Source organism: Gopherus flavomarginatus, chromosome 15 (genome assembly GCF_025201925.1).
Source record: "Gopherus flavomarginatus isolate rGopFla2 chromosome 15, rGopFla2.mat.asm, whole genome shotgun sequence".
Taxonomy (NCBI): domain Eukaryota; kingdom Metazoa; phylum Chordata; order Testudines; family Testudinidae; genus Gopherus; species Gopherus flavomarginatus.
The window spans coordinates 30,012,329-30,034,085 of NC_066631.1; the positions used below are offsets into that span (position 1 = coordinate 30,012,329).

The following is a 21,757-nucleotide window of genomic DNA, read 5'->3' on the forward strand; positions in this document are numbered from 1 at the left end:
GAGGGGCCTATCGGGGAGCTCCTGGGGCAGCAATACCGCCTGGGGGGTGGTTACTAGTGTCAGGTGCGGGGCAGGAGCGCGGGGCTGGTGCGGCCGGGAGCTCGGTCCCTGGTGGGTTGGAGGCCCCGCCCCCGCGGTGCCGCTGGGGGGGTGTCGGGGGGGCCGGGCAGGTTGGGCTGAGCCCCGCTGGGGGGAGGGGGCGCAGCTGGGGGGGTGTCGGGGGGGCCGGGCAGGTTGGGCTGAGCCCCGCTGGGGGGGTGCCGGGGGGGCCGGGCAGGTTGGGCTGAGCCCCGCTGGGGGGAGGGGGCGCAGCTGGGGGGGTGCCGGGGGGGCCGGGCAGGTTGGGCTGAGCCCCGCTGGGGGGAGGGGGCGCAGCTGGGGGGGTGTCGGGGGGGCCGGGCAGGTTGGGCTGAGCCCCGCTGGGGGGAGGGGGCGCAGCTGGGGGGGTGTCGGGGGGGCCGGGCAGGTTGGGCTGAGCCCCGCTGGGGGGAGGGGGTGGGGTTGCTGGCTCCCTGGTACCAGTGGCCATCAGGAGCCCCGGGCAGTTGAGCTGTCGCCCCAGTACGAGTCCTGCTGTGTCTTCCAAGCCCTGTTCCCTTTTTCCCCTTTGCAGGGGAAGCCGTGGAAATGTTGGCCAAGCCCCTGACGCTGTCTGCACCAGGGAAGGCCATTCTCCATGGGGAGCACGCTGTCGTGTATGGCAAGGTAACGTACTGGTCAGCTTAGTGTAGGGGCGACCGTGAACCTTGTGCTCATTGTTCCGCACAGTTGCTCTGCCACCTCAGTCATGTCTAACTTTTTGTTTGTACAGGCAGCTTTGGCCGTGGCTCTGAACCTGAGAACGTTCCTTCAAATTAAACCCAGTAATAATGGAAAGGTCTTAATATGCTTGCCTAATATCGGAACCAGTGCAAACTGGGAAACCTTCCAGCTCCGAACACTGCTAACACTATTTTCAGGCAAGTGCTGTTAGAACAGTGGAAGTGCATGCCAATATATTTTAAAATCATGAAATGCCTGGCTTCGTCCTCCCCTCAGATATGTGACGTTATCTCACCCCAAACAATTATTGCACTTTGCTTTTGCTTGGCAACTATCTCGTGTGTTGATGGGTGTTGTTGGTCAGCTGGTGGCTAGAAGCTACAGTGGATTTATCTGGTTAGGCTTCTCTCTCCCCCCAAATCAGGCAGCTGGATTTACTATGTGCATTTACACTGCCAGAGCCCGTGCTTTAACTGATCCTCCTGGTCCGCAGGCAGCAGACATGCTGGGTGAGCCACAAGCGATCTGAGTTAGTAGTAGCTTGCTTCCTCTAACTACTATGATTTTTAGCATGCACCCTTTAAAAGGGGATAGAATAAAATCTCTCTAGTGTTAGCATGTAGGTGCTTTATCAGCAAACCCCAAACGTCCCTCTAGTTCAGTGTCCTGTCTTCCAAAGCATCCAGTACCAGTCACTTGTTGTTGTATAAATCTGTAATCACCTGCCTCCACACCCACCTGTACTGTAAGACTTGTATGTCTTGTACCACATCTAGCACAAATTAATGTTCTTGGCTCCAGATGAGTCCGAGATAGAGCCCTTCCCTGATGTTTCATTTATGATGTTGCTGTGGGCGTCGTGAAAGATGCAGTTCTGCAGTATAGCTGATGGTTTCTTCTTGACTCTCCCCTTTCTCCCCCACCAGTAATCAGTTTGTGCGCTGAAGCATAGTGGCTGTTTTATTCTATTTAATGTTACTGGACATGCCATTTTTGTAAATATCTCGTTCTAATTTGAAACAATGGTTTTTAAACTTTCTTTGTAAATGTATAATTCCACCACTGATTGGTTTTGTAGATGGCTTGGATGAATCTAAATCCCCCAGTCCAGAACAAATGGATGCACTGAAAGAGTTTGCAGGAATCACTACTGAACTTTCAGCCACTGAGAGCCTTGGTACCCTTGCATTTCTCTATCTGTACCTGTCTATTTCAGCTAAATATGGGTAAGAACATAGTCATCCTCAGAAATGAATGCAATATGCTAGGTGTGCATGGTTCCTGTGAAATTACAGAACAGAAATGTAACAAGAAATTAGACCTCTAAAAGTAAAATAAGAAACTAAAGGGGGAAAACTTTCCTTTGTGTTCTTAGGCTCATATCTTGTTAGTAACTCTGAGGTGAAATAGCAAAATTGTGCTGAATGGGTGGAAATCAGCAAGGATATGCCCAAAACATGATTAGTCATAACTGAGAAATAGTGCTAATATTCTAAATGTGGCTAACACAGCAGTTGACAATACTACAAACTACTAAAAAGAGCTATAGAAATGTAATCAGCACAGTGGATTTGCAAAGCTGCTCAGCTGTGCTAGCTGAAAGTTCAGGAGTCCCATGTCTGTCATACTTGTGCTGGTGGTGTGATCACAGCAATTTTAGTTTGCATCTGTTGGCTTTGATCTCCAGAATGATACTGGCATTTTATGCAATGCATTTTAATGTGTTTCAGACAGATACCAAGTGTGGAGATAGTGGCCTGGTCTGAGCTGCCCACAGGAACTGGGCTAGGCTCAAGTGCTGCCTATTGTGTTTGTTTGGCAGCTGCCCTGTTGACTGCATGCGGAGCCATTGGCTGCCCAGTGGAGGCGGAGAAGTCCGTAGTCAGGTAAAGCATCTGTGAAAAGCCTGTGTGTCTTGGGTGTGTGGAATTGGGGTAGCATAATGTTCCCTAAATCTCCAGTGAGAAGCAAATGAATGTTACTTGTTTCTTAACTTCATATTCCTGTCTCTCTGAGCGGATGGCTTGAAGTTAGTGACATTGTGTCAGGATACAAAATGTGATTCCAAGACATTACTTGTTAAAAACGTTCTGCTTTAGTGTCTGAAGCAATGATTTACAAGATTATTCAGGTACACAGAGCCGAGCAATGTGATCTCTCAGTCCCCTAGTATATTGTTCAGCAAACTTCTATCTGTTCATGCAACATAGTATGCTAGCAAGAATGCATCTTCCAAGCTATATTGGACGTGGCATAAATATCTGCACCTCTTTATTGTAATTTGGATGCAGTGTAATTTTCACTTACTTTTCGGCATTCAAACTGTAAGTGAAGCTTCTGTAAGGGGCTACTATAAGGTGGGTGCGTAACTGGCTGGATAACCGTACTCAGAGAGTAGTTATTAATGGTTCCTAATCCTGCTGGAAAGGTATAACAAGTGTGGTTCCACAGGGGTCTGTTTTGGGACCGGCTCTGTTCAATATCTTCATCAACAATTTAGATATTGGCATAGAAAGTATGCTTATGAAGTTTGCAGATGATACCAAACTGGGAGGGATTGCAACTGCTTTGGAGGGTAGGGTCATAATTCAAAATGATCTGGACAAATTGGAGAAATGGTCTGAGGTAAACAGGATGAAGTTTAATAAAGACAAATGCAAAGTGCTCCACTTAGGAAGGAACAATCAGTTTCACACATATAGAATGGGAAGAGATTGTCTAGGAAGGAGTACGGCAGAAAGGGATCTAGGGGTTATAGTGAACCGCAAGCTAAATATGAGTCAACAGTGTGATGTTGCAAAAAAAAAAAAAAAGCAAACGTGATTTTGGGATGCATTAACAGGTGTATTGTGAGCAGGACACGAGAAGTCATTCTTCCGCTTTACTCTGTGCTGGTCAGGCCAGTTATAAAGTATTGTGTCCAGTTCTGGGCACCGCATTTCAAGAAAGATGTGGAGAAATTGGAGAGGGTCCAGAGAAGAGCAGCAAGAATGATTAAAGGTCTAGAGAACATGACCTATGAAGGAAGGCTGAAGGAATTGGGTTTGTTTAGTTTGGAAAAGAGAAGACTGAGAGGGGACATGATAGCAGTTTTCAGGTATCTAAAAGGGCGTCATCAGGAGGAGGGAGAAAACTTGTTCACCTTAGCCTCTAAGGATAGAACAAGAAGCAGTGGGCTTAAACTGCAGCCAGGGAGGTTTAGGTTGGACATTAGGAAAAAGTTCCTAATTGTCAGGGTGGTTAAACACTGGAATAAATTGCCTAGGGAGGTTGTGGAATCTCCATCTCTGGAGATATTTGAGTAGGTTAGATAAATGTCTATCAGGGATGGTCTAGACAGTATTTGGTCCTGCCATGAGGGCAGGGGACTGGACTCAATGACCTCTCGAGGTCCCTTCCAATCCTAGAGTCTATGAATCTATGTCATCTTTCATAGGGTCTTCACTTAACATTGCAAGGAAAAAATATAGTAAGATATGTGAACTCATATAAACTTAACACACATTCCTATATATGGTCCTATTTGTATGGAAGCCCCTTTATGGCCCTATTCACCATCTTCCATCCTCTCATCAAAACACACTTCTGCTGTGAGGTCTGTAAACTTGGATCTTCCCCTGAACCTGATTGAGCAGGTAAAGAATAAAACCGTGTAACAGTTAACTTCAGCAACTGCATGATCTCCCTTCCATAGTCCTTGCCTTCCCAACCCATCAGTCCTCCTGTAGGGTCCCACCATCAGTCCTTGTGTCTACTTAGGACTCAATCCTGCAATTGCCAGTGCACAAACCTCCACTGAAACCACTACATGGGCACAGGTGTGTGCCCGTGCCCATCCCCTGAGTTGCAGACAGAGGGATAAGGTGGTTATTTCTCCATAGAGTTCAGTGTACATATGGTGCTGGAGGAGCAATAATGAACCTTCCTGATTTCTTTGGGAAGTTGTATCAGTTTATTCTTTACAAATTGTATGAGTAACAAGAGGCATTTGCCAGCAGGGCCTGTCATTGTATTGCCCAGTAAATTATGCTTCATGCCAGTAGTCATACACCTTGGTAACACTTTTCTTCTTCCCTCTTCATCAGAGGGGGGAAATCCAGTTTAGAATTAGACAGAAGAGCCATCAATGGTTAAGAAAATAATCTTGTTTTGAGGAATAGTCACAGCCCCCTAGCAGTTAAGAGACACCAGCCAGAAGTGTTTTGAGACCAGATGTTTGGCAATGTCCTTGTCAGCTACAGTGACAAATGAAAAGTATCCTTGAAGTGCAGTATTCTGGAGAAGGAGAGGAAAACATCACTCCCAAAGAATGCCCTGTGATGGAGCCGTGATGAGTCAGGACTAGGGTAGTTTGTGCTTTAGCCACACGTTGCACATGTTGGTTTCACGTTCCACAGAAATATAATTTCCACTCTTCTTTCTCTCTCTCCCCTTGTAAAGGTCTGTGATTCTAATCACCACTGCCAAACAGTACAGTCTGTTCACAGATGCGTAATGCAAGGGCAAATATTAACAGTTGCAAGTGAACTAAGGAGCAGTGTGTGAAATTCAACTGTTCAGGCTCAGACACCTCCCAGTGAGATGAAGATCTCTGCATGAAGGGCAGACACATGTTCTTTTGGAGATCTGCATCCATTTACATTATGGTGCAACACTTGATGCCACAGTAGTTGGAATTTATTTTAATATTTCCGTTATAGATGTTTGATTTTTAGGCCTTAATATCGAACATTTCAAACTGCGTTGGTCTCTTGTATTTGGAACACAATGGGAGCCAATACAGGGTGTTTTTATTAATGACACACAGTATGCCAGTAACATGGCTCTCTATAAAGTGGTGATTGAGCAGAAAAAGGTTTAAATTGCATGTGCCTTGAGAATTGTGTTTTTAAATTAAAAGTATTAAGAGAATTTGGTGTTGGGCCAGAGTACTGGGATCAAGGGTATCAGTTTAGCCACAGAGCAGTAGGCACTACTGCAGTAAATAGTAGAGAATGGCCATTCACGAAAACCTTCTCCCTCTAGCTCCATTACTGTGCCTCTACCATAACGCTATGGGAGAGAAGGTTTGTCAGTCCCCCTCCCACCCATCTGAGTTCTTGGCCTCTTTTCTAGTAACTGTCAACAATGCTGACAACTGTGACAATTGCTTGTGTGATGTAGGGCCCTGTCTGTCAGGATCCATCAACTCATTTCATATACACCAAACGCTGATCTGACACAACTGATCTGGATCAGTACCAGCAATCTATAAGTGGAGGTTCTGTGTCTCATTATGAGCCCTCCAGCCCTCATCACCCCACTCTGTTGTATAAATACTTAGCACACATACACAATCCATACATAGTGCCACATGTACTGCATGCTCTGCAAATTCCACAAACCCGCCCTGTGTCTAGAAAACGACTGCTCCAACAGACTAGCGCACATTGACACTGAGATTAATATCAGATGTCTCAGCATCTATTGTAGTCTGCACAGTTCAAAGTTAGCTTTTGGTGCAGTGACTATGAATTTGACAGGTTTTTAACGTACAAGGCCCGAAATAGGAATTACATGATAGGGCAGAAGCATAAATATCAATTTTGTGTAGGCATCATACCGTCTTTAGTGTAACGAGAATAGTTGATGAACCACACTGAAGCAAGGGACCAATACTGGGATCCCACCTGCTCTTGGTAATGTATTCCTGTGTCTTCTCGCCTCTTGAGATCTCATTGGCAAACATCTCATTATCCCTCTTATGCCTAAAGTCTCTTGATTTTTTTCACTCTTATTTAATCCTGTGAAGCGTTTTGGGATATGGATCATACAACCAACACTGCTCAAAAGAAATTGTGGTTTGCTGTAATACTGACCTGCTTTTAATAATCCCTTGCTGAAGGGCAGGCCTTTTTCTCTGCACATTCTAGTTAACTCTAGTCTTCGCCAGTGCACGACTGCCATTTTCCTCTCCTCTCCAGCCTGTGTCTCACGCCATGTTCAAATAGTAACACTATATGGATCACAGTAGTGTGTTTAGGCCATCACCCCATTGTTCCTGGCACTGTATAAACCGATAACTATGAGATGGTCTCTGCCAAGCGGAGTTTATAATTTTAAGTTTAAGATGACCCAAGAGGTGGATGCAGCAGGCAGACAGGAAAGCACAAGGTATAGTGCTTCCTACTTCTTATTTCCCAAGACTTAACTGCTAGGGGACTGTGGTTGTTCCTCGGATAGGATGATTTTCGTAACCATTGATGGCTCTTCTCTCTCAGCTGGGCTCTCCCCCTCGGAGGAAGAGCGAAGAAGAGAAGTGGCACCGAGGTGTATGCCTACTGCCAGTGAAGCATATCAGACATCTAATTACAATATCAGTGAGGAAGGGAAGTATTATTCCGATTCTTACTGATGGAGACACAGAAGCCAAAAGTCTAATGTGGTGTTCAAGACCACAGAAGGAGTCTGTCAGATCCAGGTGTTCCAGGCATCTAGCCCTTTGCTTGCAGTACTAGACTCTTTCAGATGGAGATTTAGCCAGACCCAGCTGTGACACACACCGCCCTGCTTGGAACCTTCCAGAATATTTCCTCACGTGCAGCCTTCATGGTGCCAACACTCAGTAAAGGTTACTGTGTTGATACTGATTCCATCTTGTGATTGTTAGAAGCAGATGCACATAAGTGTGTGGCTTAGATACGAAGGTCATAGGTGCCTGGGACGGCAGTGCTCCTTTTCTGCCAAGTGCTGCTTTTACTGGGCTGAGCACTAATTCATCCTGTTAATTAATGTGGGACTAGGATTCATTTACTCTGCCCCACAAGGTGTCCCCTTGAAGTAATATGCTGCACTTCAGTCTGCTCACGTGATTCCTGCTGCTGTTTATGGCTAGTGGACTCCTTGGTTCCTGTGGCATGTTGTCCAATTGTAGTCATTTTAAACTATTTTTTTGCCTTTCAGGTGGCCTGAGGAGGAGACAGATTTAATTAACAGATGGGCCTTTCGGGGAGAGCAGGTCATCCATGGCAAACCTTCTGGTGTGGATAACTCTGTAGCGACTTGGGGTATGTATTTTTCAGTCTCAATCCATTCCTCTTTGGCTCTGAATACTGGTGCTTTCATTCTGAGTAGAAGAGGCCAGTACTTGGGCGTTGGGAATGATGGCTCTTCCAGTCCCCTTTGTGCACTGCTGCATAGCTGGTGCAGGGAGATTGGGTGGGATTTGCTCTGGATACAGTTCCTAAATAGCATTTCAGCGAAGAATCCAAGGGGCCTTGCAGGCTGCAGTGAAACTAAGTGGTCTTTCAGTGTGCATCTCAAATAGCTCACAGCCCTTTATGCAGAGAGTTTTGAATATATAAAAATGTGTCCAAAATCCACCCTGCAGACTGACTGACTGTGTAACCGCAATCTCTGTCCTCGTGGCAGACACTGGAATAGAAATGGAAGAGCACGAATAAAGTCTCTTCCCTACACTATCTTGGTACCAAATCCTGTTCTGTAGTTTTCCTCTGTGTTGTTGCCAGCCTGCTGTAGTAGAGACTCACTGCTTATTGATGGCAAAGAATGAAAGTAATGTTACTCCAGAATAAACCCCTCATACAGTAGCAATATTAGTAATACTTTTGCCTCCTCAAGAGGAAGAGAGAATGGTCTGTTGGACTGATGGGGGATGGAGGGAGGAAGGAACCGAAAACTCCCCAAGTTCTGATTCTGGCTTTGACCTTGACGTCATTTTTTTGTGTGACTCAGTTTCCCTATCTGTAAAATGGAAGTAATGCCTCCCGGGGTGTTGAGAGGCTTAATTCACTAACGTCTGACTCACTATATGAATCTTCCTCATTCACATTAATGCCTTGGAAGAGGAGCCCTCATGGAAATAAGTGGAATTTACCAATTATGAAGCAAATAAACATAAATTAAAAAAAAAAAAATCTCCCTGCAGGATAATGCTTTGGAAAATGTACGTACTTGGTTGCCTGTACCTTAGTCTTAATTATGTGCAAGTGTGCTGTGATGCTCTGTGTGGGAGTGTTTTTTTTAATTAATCTTTTTAATAAGACTTTATCACAGCTACTCTATCAAAACATTGGGAAGTAGAGACTGAAGTAGCAAGCTTGCTGACTGATGGGGTTCTGTTGGGTTACTAACAGTTATTCTTCACAAATATTCACACACTGCGCTGAATCTGATGTTTGATGTGTTTACATCTACCCCTGAAGTCTTCATTTGATTCTTACTTTGTTATTTTAGACCAATGAAGACTTGATTCTAACCTAACTCTCTCCATTTGAAAATCTTTTTATTTTCTGTGGCCCTCCAGTACAGGAAAGCAAAGGGTGAAGGCACCAAGTTACTCATATTTGGGCCAGATCTCCCACTGAAGTTAATGGAGTTCTGCCTGTTCACACCTTCTGAGGATCTGGCCCATTGTTTTGCCTGTGCTTCTTGCAATTAACTTCTCATGCTGTAGGTTAGTTTCTACAGATGAAAGACCCTACATACATTATTAAACACATTATTTTCAGATGTGTTGCGTACTTTGACTATGTATGTATTTTACTTTAGGTGGAGTGCTCCGATTTCAGTCAGGAAAATTCACATCATTAAAGAGGTAATATTAAAATTATATACACACACAGAACATATCTGGCAAGTTTATGGTCTGAAGATATGAGAGTAACAAAATAATGCTGAATGGTGTGAGTAGGAATCTTGCAGCCAGAACCCTCCAGTGGACCTCTCAGATAGCTGTAATATCTTGAAAACCAGTTTTGTTGTCTTGGGTTGGGAAAGAATGAGGCAAATGAAATATTTGGTCATTGTCTGAAGTTAGATTACAAGGCAAAAGATCAATATTAATTTCATGGCCTTATAGGCAGCAGGATCAGGTCAGCTCCTGGCAGCAAATGACATTTAAAAAAATAAAACAGAACCACAATTTCTTGCTTATTGAATTGTAGCACCATACAAAAACCAAGCTGCAAAGCCCTGAAAAGAGAGAGCATTCTGAACCAGGGTTTGTTCTCTATCTCCAACCAATGAACTATAATCCAATGCCATTAAAATCTTTCACAGTGCATGAAATTGCTCTGTTAGTAGTTAATGTCTCCGGCTGGCTGGTCTCACAAATGGTGTTTCGAAGGAAAGAGATTTTAGCTGAAAAACATGGATCTCAGTAAGCAGGTTTGTCATATTTGTAGAACCAGCACAGTTGTATCAATGTATGTGTAACTGAGAGCACTGAGCCCCAACCCAGCAAAGCACTTGAATGCACCCTTACTGAAGTTAACAAGACTTCTCATGCTTAAGTATGTTGTTAGATTATGGTCTTAAAATAACCAACCTGTTCTAAAGGGATGATAGTCCAACAGCCAGACTGTCTCCTGTGACTGAGATGTTCTTGATGCTGTAGAGAGGGGAAGTTCTCATGTTATGGCTCCTTGATTCTCTGCTCGCCTTCATTCTGGACTAGGTAGAGCAGTCTGTGGGTGAGATGGATGTAAACAGGAGTCTAGAGCACTGTGGTGAAAACCTGGCATCAGCTTCAGATACATTTTAAAAATGGAGGGTTTTACTGATTGTACATTTTTTAAATATTTTAAATCTGTACAGTAGCCTTTGTATTTTGGGGGGGGAAGGGACAAATGGTGAGAAGCAAATTAACTTTCATTCTGCTAAAATGATCAGCAGTGAAATAGTTAACCATGTTGACAACAAAACGGACACCATTAGGCTTCAGAGCAGACAAACCAAAATGGCCGTTCACAGCTCTCAGAGCTGTTGTTTCAGTCTGTGGCAAACACAGGAAGATGCCACTGCATCAGTTTCTGCTAGCCTCACATTTTCAAGTTTATTTTCATGATCACAAGAGGTAGGCACTTCATTTTTTAAAAAGTGGAGATTCTAGAGCCTAATTATGTAACAAAGTTTGTGGCTGTGGAATAGCAGAATACATGGGGCCCTGCCTGTACATGCAGTTGTTACATACACTAAGGTTGTTTGACCATGGCATGAATGGGGGAGTAAATTTGTTGATGGATGTGGAATAAACCTTGAATCTTGCCCAGTTATCAAGAGGAGAATGAATTTCAGAATCTTTTTGTTTTCAGAGTGCCGTCTCTAAGGATCTTATTGACCAACACAAAAGTCTCTCGGAGCACCAAGATCCTTGTGGCAAGCGTCAAAGACAAGATTCTTAAGGTCCAGCATCTTTTTGGTAGATGACAGTGACATGGAAGCACATCTATTAATTGGGCTAACCCAGGGGTTCTCAAACTGGGGGTTGTGAGGTTATTACCTAGGAGTTGCGAGCTGTCAGCCTCCACCCCAAACCAGGCTTTGCATCTAGTATTTATAATGGTGTTAAATATGTATAAAAGTGTTTTTAATTGACAAAGGGGGTCGCACTCAGAGGCTTGCTATTTGAAAGGGGTCACCAGTACAGAAGTTTGAGAACCACTGGGCTAAACCAGTGGTAGCAAGTCAGTACATTGATTGTTGAGGGTGGGGATAGTTGACCTGCACTTAGGAGTAATCCCAGGATCCCTTCCAGGGGGGTAGCAGGGTGTGCATTGCTGCATTCACATGGATTTCTTGGAAACTGTTGTTTAGTAGTATTACTATGTTCCTTCTGGCATTGCTGCTGCATGAGCAGGGGGAGGGAATGTAACTCGGGAGGAGAAAGGGTTCCCCCCAAGAGAAGGAATAGGTCAAAATATCCGCACTAAGGTGATGCGTTGGATCTGACACTAACTGTGGAGTTTCTATGTCACTCCAGCCAAGTCCTCTCAACAGGACTCCTCCAGGAATTGTCCCTATATCTGGCTTTCTATGCTCAGTGGACTCTCAGCTATTATGGAGTTCTGATATAAAGGATTTATTTCTCATCATTTCCCCATGTTGAGCAAGTATTACTCCAAACTCTGTGTCAGGACTTCCCTTTTTTAACTAGAATAAGGATCTGGCCATGACTCTTCCTGTTGTTGCAGTGACAAGCAGCGTGGTGAATCCCAGGCATTCAAATGCCATGTTCGGCGCCAGAGAATCAAGAGAGTCTCGTTAAACATCATGAGATTTTTAAAAAATCTATTTTTTTCTTTTGTAATTTTGCTTTCTGAATTTTGGAACCTTTTGAGTTTTGTTTCCAGGCTTGTCTCTGCAACCAGAGGGCTAGAAACTTCTTTTTGGTGAGAATCTGTTTTCATTTAAAAAAAATCTCTAACTCCAGGAGCTTGGGACTTTAAGAAAAATGCTAAACATCATCAGTCTCTCAACAAAATCACAAGAGTTTGCAACCCTGAAATGCCAAACCTAACCCTATTTCTCTCCATTTCCTCTGACACCCAAAATGTGACCAGCTTCTGCTTTACGTCCTTTGTTGCACATGAATTGTCCAGCCTCAGAGGGCTTGGCCCAACTGCAGCACAATCGCAATGAAGCCACGGAACACCACAGAGCTGTCTTCATGTCTCCCATTTTCTTCTTGTCACAGTTTCCTGCTATAATGAACCCAGTGCTTGCCTCGATAGATGCAATTTCTCATGAGTGTGAAAGTGTTCTAGAAGCAATGGCTGTGAGTCCATCACAGGAGTATTACCCTGTGCTAGAGGTAAGGGACACTCTCTCGCCTGTATTTTTAGACACTGTTATAGTCGCACATCAAAACGTCATTTAAAGATCATTAGAGTTGGGAGAGATTTCGATAGCAGGAAATGTTCAGTTCAGAGCGAACCACATCTTGTATCTGCTATCATTAATGCACTCCCTGTGTCTGAAGTAGTTAAGGTACTGTTGCTACCTCCTGCATATAACACTTATTTGCTTTTATTCTTTCAGAGCCATAAATTTCATTTCCCTTAGTTGAAGGATCAGAATGTCCCCTCCCTTCGAATGGTTTGTGATTTGATGGCCAGTAGCCCTTTATATTGAAAGTAGCTCTTCATAAAACCACCATTCTCATTACTGACAAAGCCAATACAGAAGCACAAAACTCAGCAGCTGCTGTTTGTGATAGACTAGTTAGTAACCAGCCCCCGCTTTGTGCTTGTCCTGTCTCCAGGCTCAGGAGAGCAGATAGCAATTGTTGTGCCCAGAACAATTTTGACATTGATGCATGAAGTGAATAAGATCTGTGTTCATTTTGGCTCCATTCAAAGCATGGGGAGGCTGTTGTGGAAACGATTCTTTCAAATTAAAGACACTCTTCTGCCCCTCCCCCCCCCCCGCACGCGCAAATGTGTGGGGCACTGTCCTCAATGTTCTGATTATAATAAAGTAATTATTAGTTACTGTTGGTAAAACTTAATTCACCAACTGCATCTGTTGGGACATGTTTCATTATGGCCAGGTGGATGAACCCACATCTGGTGTGGGAGTGAGGGAGGGGCAGTCCTATGTGCTAAATGCTGAACGCTTAGGGTGCTCAGAAATAGAGGTGTTGATAGGACAGAATTCAAGCAACAAGGCCATAAATTGCAGTGACCTGCTTTAAGAACAGCTGGCTGCTGCTGCTTCCATTGCTTGAGGTGTTGATAGACAGCAAGGTGTCCTGTTCTTCTCGCTCTCTCACCCTGCCCCGCAATCACATCTACAAGTAACCATGCTTTCCCCCTTGGTTACAATATGGAGTCGCCTTCACTGGCGGGAATGCAGATGCTCTACCCAAGGTGAGTTCACAATCTGTTTTCACCAGGAGAGGTTTGAAAGGGTAGCTTTTGTTTCCCTCCCCCTTGTTTGTGTTGTCTCTTGCTGTATCCAGTTGTGAAGGCTGGAGGCTGTGGCGGAACAAGAAGCAATCTGTGTCTCTTGCTGCCGTGGATGGAACAGTTGTGAACTGGTGGAGATGAGTGTCTGGGGAAGATAGAGAGAAGGATATGGGGATATCGCAAGGCCAGATAGAGATGGAGTCAGGAAGTGAGCCTGGCGGATGACTGAGGAACAGCAAAGACAGTGACAGTTGTGACAAGCTCAAAGTCTGGGCCAGAAAGAGCGCTGAGGGCCATGGAGAATGAGTGGAAACTTTGTGCTATAGCACAGGACTGGCATTCAGGACTCCTGGGTTCTCTGCCACATGAATCCTGTTTGAATTTGAGCAGGTCACTTAAGCTTTCTGTCTCAACATCAGTTCTCCGTCTATAAAATGGGGCTAAGACACCCTGTCCCGCAGGGGTGCTTTGAGACTTCCATTGTCAGTGACTGTAAACGCTGTGAGGCCCAAGGGGGGAGGGATAGCTCAGTGGTTTGAGCATTGGCCTGCTAAACCCAGGGTTGTGAGTTCAATCCTTGAAGGGGCCACTTAGGGATCTGGGGCAAAAATCAGTACTTGGTCCTGCTAGTGAAGGGAGGGGGCTGGACTTGATGACCTTTCAAGGTCCCTTCCAGTTTTAGGAGATATACCTATCTTGATGCAAAGTTATGCCACACTGTTCTGCAGTCAAAATGGCAGGGTTTGCACAGTGCTTATTCAGAGCATAATGGTTGGAATTTTCTCCCTCATATTTTCATGCCAAGGCTCTCCTGTGCTACGTTGCCACTCTCCATTCAGAGCCACTTACAGCGCTGTATAGTCTCATAGAGTACATTCCTTAGGAAAAAGAGATCTTCTGGGAGGGCTGTGTGCAGTCAACCCCTGTGTCCAGGGTATCCTGTGTGAGATGAGTTTGGTAGGTCTCAGTCCAGTTCCCAAGGGCCTGTAGCAAAATTAGGATTTTGCTTTTACCACTGCACCAAGATGGTAGAATGATTTCTGTGAAAGCTGTGTTCTGTGTAACGTAGTGGAGTGCTACCTAATGGTTAGATAAGGAGACTGAGTCTGAACTGTTCTGTTCCTGGGCTTGCCACTGAGTTGCAGTGTGACTTGAGACAATTCACTTCATCTGGGTCCTTCATGAAAGAAGGGTTGTGAAGTTTAGCGTGAAGAGTGCTTTGAGATTCCCAGATGAAAGATGCTGGAGAGGTCCTGTTTAAATTACAAGGAGGAGGAATGCTGCGGTAAGTTGGTTTCTGTTTGTCTTGTGTCTGAAGAGCCCACAGAGGCGTGGTTGTTTATATGCTGCATACATACATACCTATATTTTTGACTGCTGCTGTGGGTGAAATGTGCAATTCTGGAAGTCTTTGTACCTGAGCCATTGAACTAGTCTACTGTGTCAGAAACTGTCATCTGACTCCTGGCAGATCTTGGATTGGAATATGACGAGTGTCTTGGATCATCACAGACCGCATTGTACCCTGCACTCAGGCATATAAAGAGTCCCCCGGAGGGAGGTCTGTCCAGTCCAGTGTACGGAACCTGCAATGTGTACATGCTAAACACTGCTGGCTAATCCATCTTCCCTCATTTATCTAAAGTATGTTGCAAATTGGTGTGTGTGTGTAGGGGGGGTGGGGGTGGTATTTTTTGCATCATGCAATACCCGCATGGTGTTTACAGGAGACCCATGGGGACTGGATAGGTAGCCATGATAATTGACACCTTCCATGCTGTCCTGTAGCTCTGTGCAGTCAAAGCATCATCCAAAGGCACACCACTGCCTACAGCATGTGCTCCTCAGAAGTCAGGTGGCGGCACTGCAGAGCTCATCATGGCCCTGGGTATGGAAAAGAGCAAATATCTGAAATAATATATTGTGCTTGGCCTGCTGGGTATTCAATTGGCTGCCTATTTAACAATGCCAGTGGCTGCCAGCTACTCCCTCTGCTACGTTCTGTCACTGTATCATGGCCTCGTTCTGTGTAAAACCTTAAGGCTTCAGGATTTTGTGGCTAGCAAACTCTTACTTCCAACACTACCTGTTTTGGTGTGTTTGAGAGGAAGGAGAATCATGTGGTTAAGGGAATTCTGGGTTTAGTTCCTGACTCTGCCACAGACCCATCGTGTGACCATGGACAGGTCACTGAACCTCTCTGTTCCTTTATTCCCCATCTGTAATGTGGGAATGATGATCAATCCTCCTTCTTCCCTCCCCCCCCCCCACCCCCCCCGCCATTTGTCTGTCTGTTCAGACTGTAGGTCTTCCGGGCAAGGTCCGTCTCTTCCTATATGTGTGTTTCATACAGCATCTAGTACAGTGGAGCCTGATCTTGCTGGGGCATCTGTGTACAGTTGTAATACAAATCATTCCATTTATGGTGGTCTCAAGTGGCAGATGGATCAGTTCAGAGCCAGAATGGCTAGTGTGACTGGCTAGAATCAGCAATGGGAGGTGATGGTGGGTTGAGCTTAACTGGGGCTGGGAATGTTGATCTGGCTCAGGCTGCTCAGTTGCTGCCTATTGACCTGACCTGTTAATTATAATTGAGCCCATTCATGTGCACTTAATTAATATCCTGTGTGTGGGCATCTGGTGCTGCTTTAAGAAATTTCTTCTCTCATCCACTTGTGTCTCATTACCCTATTTTTCAGTACTCTGCTGGTAATGATCTGTGCCTTGCATACGGCAGCATTTCAGCCAGCTGCTCTTTTCCAATTAACTCCTTTAATTCTGAGCTTCCATTTTCTTAAACAAAAAAACCCCCTCACTTTATTCTTATAATCTTTAAATTTATGTGCGCATGTTTAGTTCTGTGCTAGCTGCCAGCTCAGCCCTGTGCTGTAATGTTTTGTGTCTACAAGGCAAGCACATTGTGGGCAGTGCAGGCTTCCCCCTTCAACGCTCTCCAGCCAGTGTGCCTAGCTAATCTGTGGGACTGCTCTTCTCCGGGGGAAATGCAATCGTGCAGTCACCATGGCCCATTCAGTCCTTGGCCTCTCTGAAGCTGCCGTTCATGCTTGGTTTTGTGGTATTGGATACCTGCATGCTGGGACTGGACTTAGTCTGTCCAACTCGTGTATTAAAGGACGCTGAACAGTTATTTGATTGTGATGACTTTGGATCCAGATTGCCAAGGGCTGTATTTGAACTGCTCACCAGAGGTGAAAGGGTCTGTATCCTGTTATCGATCTCCTGGGCCATTCATGCCTCCTTGCCACAAGTAACTAACTGTAGTAACAGCAGGATTTGGTCGTGAGTAGTCCTGCAGCGATTGCAATATCCTGGCCCACTGCAGACCTGCATGAGAGAGGAGCCTCAGGGTTCTGGCTGCTTGCATTAGCTGGGCTTGTGAATGCTGTAGAAATCATCTCAGCTTTGGGAAAAGGCTTGCTTTGTACTTCCATAGCCATAGATGGTACCAGAATGGAGGACTGCAGGAAACGTTTAAGATCCTGACTTGGGTTGGCCAACAAATACCTAGAGCACCTGCCTCATGCTGGAGGAAGGCCCCTGGGTCTGCATCTGGAATCTCTGCCTTGCAGTGGGGAGAGAAGTGCTGTGTGATACACACAAGGGAGATTTGAATGTTGATTATCACTGCCTTGGCGGTTCCGCTTTCTATCACTGGAGCTGGATGGATTGCAGAATTGGCCAGGAATGGGAGCAATCCTAGCACGATTCCTATTCCACAGCTAGGGAAGGAGTTCTGTGGTGTCCTGTTCGGTGCATGCGTAGCAGGAGAGAGAGGAAGCAGGCCAAGACTACCGAGGGCTGGAGTTCAGTGCCTGCAGTGAGTGGCAGCTCTCTTGGCCCTCTGCTTCCTGTGACATCTCTCTCTCTCTCTCTCTCTCTCTCTCTCTCTCTCTCTCTCCCCCTCTTTTTTTTAAGACACTATAAAATGAACTGATATCTGTGTCTGTGCAGTAGTCGCGGGCTAGACTAGAAGCCTGAGGTTGCTAGTGGGCTCGCTCTCGTTCAGCATTTGCCTGTTCCTGAGCAGCATTATGCTGCCCAGCTTCCTGTTGCAGTAAGATGTGGCAGCCTGTCGGTGACATCCTAATGGGTAACTGAGCCACAGTACAGCTCTGCTTGACGGCGCCTTGGAATAGCACCCTCTATCACTGGAGACGAGACCTGTTCTGGTGGATTGAGATCCAGAGCTGTCCTTGGGAGGCCGGCGAATCCGGGCGACTGCTCTTTGGGGGGCACCCCCAGCCCCACCCCTTCCACCCAAGGGAGAGTGTGCCGGGAGGGAGAGTGCATGGCACCGCTACTGCAGCCTCCTCCGCCCCAGGAAGGCGGGTCGCATGGCCCCAGCACCCTGGAGACCAGCGGTGCTGCTGAAGTGGGGCCCCGGAAGGGTGGGTGGAGTGTGGGCGGGGCCATGCCTGGCTGTTTGGGGAGGCACCGCCTCCCCTACCTGCCCCCCTGTGTGGCTGACACCGGAAATGACGAATTTGTCACTTCCGCCCTGGGTGCCGTGCCCCCCATCCCAGGCCGGACCTGCGATGCATGTGGTCTTGTTGTCTTTGCTTTGTTTTAAGGAGCTCTTTGACGTAAATCAGCATCACTTAAATGTGATTGGAGCTGGCCATTCCTCACTGGACAATGTGTGCCGAGTGACCGCCACACATGGGCTGCACAGTAAGCTGACTGGTGCTGGAGGAGGTGGCTGTGCAATCACTTTGCTAAGACCAGGTCAGAAATCCTTAATTTATTACTAATCAGTTAACTCTGTCTTCCTTGTATGTTGCTATAGAGACATAAAGGGGCACTGTTGTAATTTAAAAAAAAAAAAAAAGCCTCGTCAGCACCTAAATTGTTTAAACCGATTAAAAAAAAATTAAAACTTAATTTTGTTCTTTGCTGTTCATAGAACTGTTTTACATTTCTCCAGCTGAGCTTCTGCGACTGGTTGAGTCATTTTCACTTTACTGAGGCTGGTGGGAGCTCCACTTAGATGGCTGACAGAGCGGGGCCTTTACTATCACTGTGCAGTGCCTGTGCTGCTGAAGTGCCAGTATTAATACTTGGGTGCCATAGCCTAAAAACATGTCACCGCATCTTAAATGTGTGGGAAATAGGTTTGTTGGGCTCTTTTGCCTGTGTGCGTTGGGTGAGGGATAGGCTAGCGGTGCAATATACTGGTGATTGTCCATGAACTGTGTGTGTACTTCTGCCCTCTACAGGCTGGTACGAGAACTGCTCAACTGTTACATAGACCCTGTATTTGTAAGACTTGGTGGGGTTCTTTTCATGGAGCAGAAAGATCTGTGTGATGTATAGTAATAACTGTGTAAAATCCATCATGGTCATAAACATGGTAGAATAATAGTTTTCAATCTATGGTCCGCGGATCCACAGACACCAAGACTCCCAAAGGGGTCCACATCTCCTTTCAATATATTTTGGGGTCTGCAAATGAAAGAAGGTTGAAAAACACTGTGGTAGAATATGTAGGTGGACACTCTTGCACTGGTTTGCTTATTAATTTTACATAGGAATGTCCTATTTAAAGAGCAAAAAGGATATATGTATAAACTGAAAATGACACATCTCTGCACCTCTAGAATACTACTCCATCGTAGTGGGACCCTGAGATGCTTGGTGTGCTAGAAACTTCTGGGTTCTAAAGAGTCCATTAATGTCTCCTGCCAATGAAAACTTAAGTCAAACCTAATGGTAAAATGGCTGCTCATTAATGTAAGAAGGAACAAATAAAATGTACCCCTTTATGCCCTCACCCCAAACTTAGCACGTTCATTTCCTTTTCATGGTGATACCATTTAGCCCATATTAAACATGCAGCAAAGCACTTCCATCTCCCAGCAGTGACCACGCTGAACTTAACTGGCTGCTGTAACCTCCTTCTTGGCAGACACAGACCCATTGATGGTGGAAGCAGCCAGACAAGATCTCAGTGCCTGTGGATTTGAATGTTGGGAGACCAGTATTGGGGTGCCTGGAATATGTCTTCATTCGCTGTCATCTTTGAAAGCAGAAGTTCTGCGTATCTTTAATTCGGTTTAAGATGACATGGGCTCTGACTGTACCCTACCTTTCTGCCCCTGCAAGTTCAGAGCTTCTTAACTCTTCACAAGAGTGGCCACCTGTGGTGCCAAATACACTTCAGAGTTCAGCTCACGTTGCCAGTCTGAAATATTTTGCCCCCTTTTCCATGGCTGTGAAAGTGTCGTCGTGAACTGAGAGACTGAACCGAATTCAGACCTGGCGTATCTAACGGGGCAGCTCCACTGAAGACAGTGGAATTATTGCTCTCACCTACCCAGCTGTGAGTATGGCTCTGTTTCTCAACCTTGAAGCTGTCTTTAGTAAACACTACAATGTTAACAGTGGACACAAGAGGGAGGGGTGTGTTAACTCTGCTGTCCTGGCCAAATTCTGGCCTGAGTAATTAATTATGTTTTGCCTCCCTTCAATGCATAGTGGGGTATCTTCTTCATTTCGCCTTCACCTGCCTCTCGAGAGCAATGTGAGGCTGGAGTAGTTCGTGTGCAGAGAGTACCGTGAGAGGTTCTGGTGAAAGGCACCACAGAATGCAAAGCATGAGACTGCTCCTGTATTTCTACTAATGGTGTTAGAGGCACTGCTGAGATTAAAATACAAATAAATAAACGACACTTACCTGTGTCACTAATTGAATCTCAGATAATTAAAGCCGAAGAAAACGAAATTCTAATACATTTTGCCCCATTTCTTAGTTTCCTTTAGCATATCCCTTCTCTGTCTAGGCTGTTGCGTCTGAGCAGGCTTGCTGTTTGTAGTCTCAGGGTTTGGTTCTCGCCACAAAATCTGCAGGAAGATGTTTAAAGCCGAAGGCACTCTTCCTTTATTTTAATTTCATGTTAGTATTTCTGTTCATAGTAGATTTGTTAGAATCCCTGAGTTTTTTTGTTTTTTAAACAGTCTAATCTTTGGTCACAAATGCGAATGTTAAGGACACATTCCTTCTACATTCCCAGGCAAAGGTTATGTCAATGGATGATATCTGTTACTAGTCATCCTTCCTTAATGCCACTCAGCAGAGTGGGTTGCCAGAGGAGCTTGACCCATAAAGTAAATCAATTTCCAAAATATTTTTGCAGTTTCTTAATTGATGCTCCCTCTAGTCAGGCGAGCTGCTTCTCCAGTGCAGAGTCAGTATCGCTTGCATTACTTGTTTTGTTAGCCTCCAGTTTTGGAATGGTCTGTTGTCTTTCACCCCTCAACTTCCAAACCAGACACCTCTCATGTAAATCGTGTCTTAATCAACAAATTGACAGCTGAATGTGTTAAATGTAGATTGCAGCCTGCATACTAGAATTAGCACCATGCTTTCGCTCCTCCCACTGCTTCTGTATTGAGCTCTGGCTAGATAAGGGCCCTGTGGATGCCACTCACAATTGTAATTCAGCACTGAGGGCTTGTCTACATCAGAAAGTTGCAGCGCTGGTGAGGGAGTTACAGCGCTGCAACTTAGGAGGTGTACACATCTGCAGGGCACCACCAGCGCTGCAACTCCCTGTTTGCAGCGCTGGCCGTACTCCCGTTTTGTCTCGGGTGTAGAGGATCCAGCGCTGGTGATCCAGCGCTGGTAATCAAGTATAGACACTTACCAGCGCTTTTCTTGACCTCCGTGGAATAAGCAGGTATCCCAGCATACCTGAGGAAGCCTCTGGTAATCAAGCTGGTCTCCTTCCCCGGTTTGCTCTCGCGTTCCCCGAACCCCGAGCAAGCAGGTCTCCTTCCCTGCGGTTTGCAGGGGGGTTCCGGGAACGCGAGAGCAAACCGCGGCGAAGCTGGTCTCCTTCCCCGGTTTGCTCTTGCGTTCCCCGAACAAGCAGGTCTCCTTCCCTGAGGTTTGCTGGGTGGTTCCGGGAACGCGAGAGCAAACCGCGGCGAAGCTGGTCTCCTTTCCCGGTTTGCTCTCGCGTTCCCCGAACCCCCGAGCAAGCAGGTCTCCTTCCCTGCGGTTTGCAGGGTGGTTCGGGGAACGCGAGAGCAAACCGCGGCGAAGCTGGTCTCCTTCCCCGGTTTGCTCTCGCGTTCGCCGAACCACCCTGCAAACCGCAGGGAAGGAGACCTGCTTGCTCGGGGGTTCGGGGAACGCGAGAGCAAACCGGGAAAGGAGACCAGCTTCCCCGTGGTTTGCTCTCGCGTTCCCCGAACCTCCCTTGAAGCCGCCCAACAGCGCTGCAGTGTGGCCACATCTAACACCACTTGCAGCGCTGGTTGCTGTAAGTGTGGCCACTCTGCAG

The 21,757-nt window shown here is 46.0% G+C and overlaps 1 protein-coding gene across 2 annotated transcripts; it reads left to right on the forward strand.

The window, feature by feature from the left end:
* The first annotated feature begins 19 nt into the window (after nucleotides 1–19).
* On the forward strand, nucleotides 20–20,199 carry MVK (mevalonate kinase). 2 transcript variants are annotated; one of them, XR_007769519.1, is made up of 12 exons: nucleotides 20–111; nucleotides 614–705; nucleotides 812–959; nucleotides 1,841–1,988; nucleotides 2,493–2,648; nucleotides 7,705–7,808; nucleotides 9,313–9,358; nucleotides 10,857–10,947; nucleotides 12,239–12,355; nucleotides 18,044–18,197; nucleotides 19,378–19,791; nucleotides 19,947–20,199. XR_007769519.1 is itself a non-coding variant. In XM_050924282.1 (11 exons), the coding sequence occupies exons 2-11, from the start codon at nucleotides 628–630 to the stop codon at nucleotides 19,527–19,529; spliced, it is 1,194 nt and encodes a 397-aa protein (XP_050780239.1). In that variant the 5' UTR covers nucleotides 20–111; nucleotides 614–627; the 3' UTR covers nucleotides 19,530–19,940. The 2 variants fall into 2 exon arrangements, 1 of the variants encoding a protein (XP_050780239.1); XM_050924282.1 differs by lacking the exon at nucleotides 19,947–20,199 and having other exon boundaries at nucleotides 19,378–19,940.
* Nucleotides 20,200–21,757: the final 1,558 nt, after the last annotated feature.

Excerpts from the sequence above, each read along its gene's own strand:
- MVK (XM_050924282.1), top strand. The coding sequence starts at position 628 with ATGTTGGCCAAGCCCCTGACGCTGTCTGCACCAGGGAAGGCCATTCTC. Across the intron at positions 1,989-2,492 it reads TCTATTTCAGCTAAATATGG|ACAGATACCAAGTGTGGAGA; the intron begins GTAAGAACATAG and ends AATGTGTTTCAG. Across the intron at positions 7,809-9,312 it reads TAACTCTGTAGCGACTTGGG|GTGGAGTGCTCCGATTTCAG; the intron begins GTATGTATTTTT and ends ATTTTACTTTAG.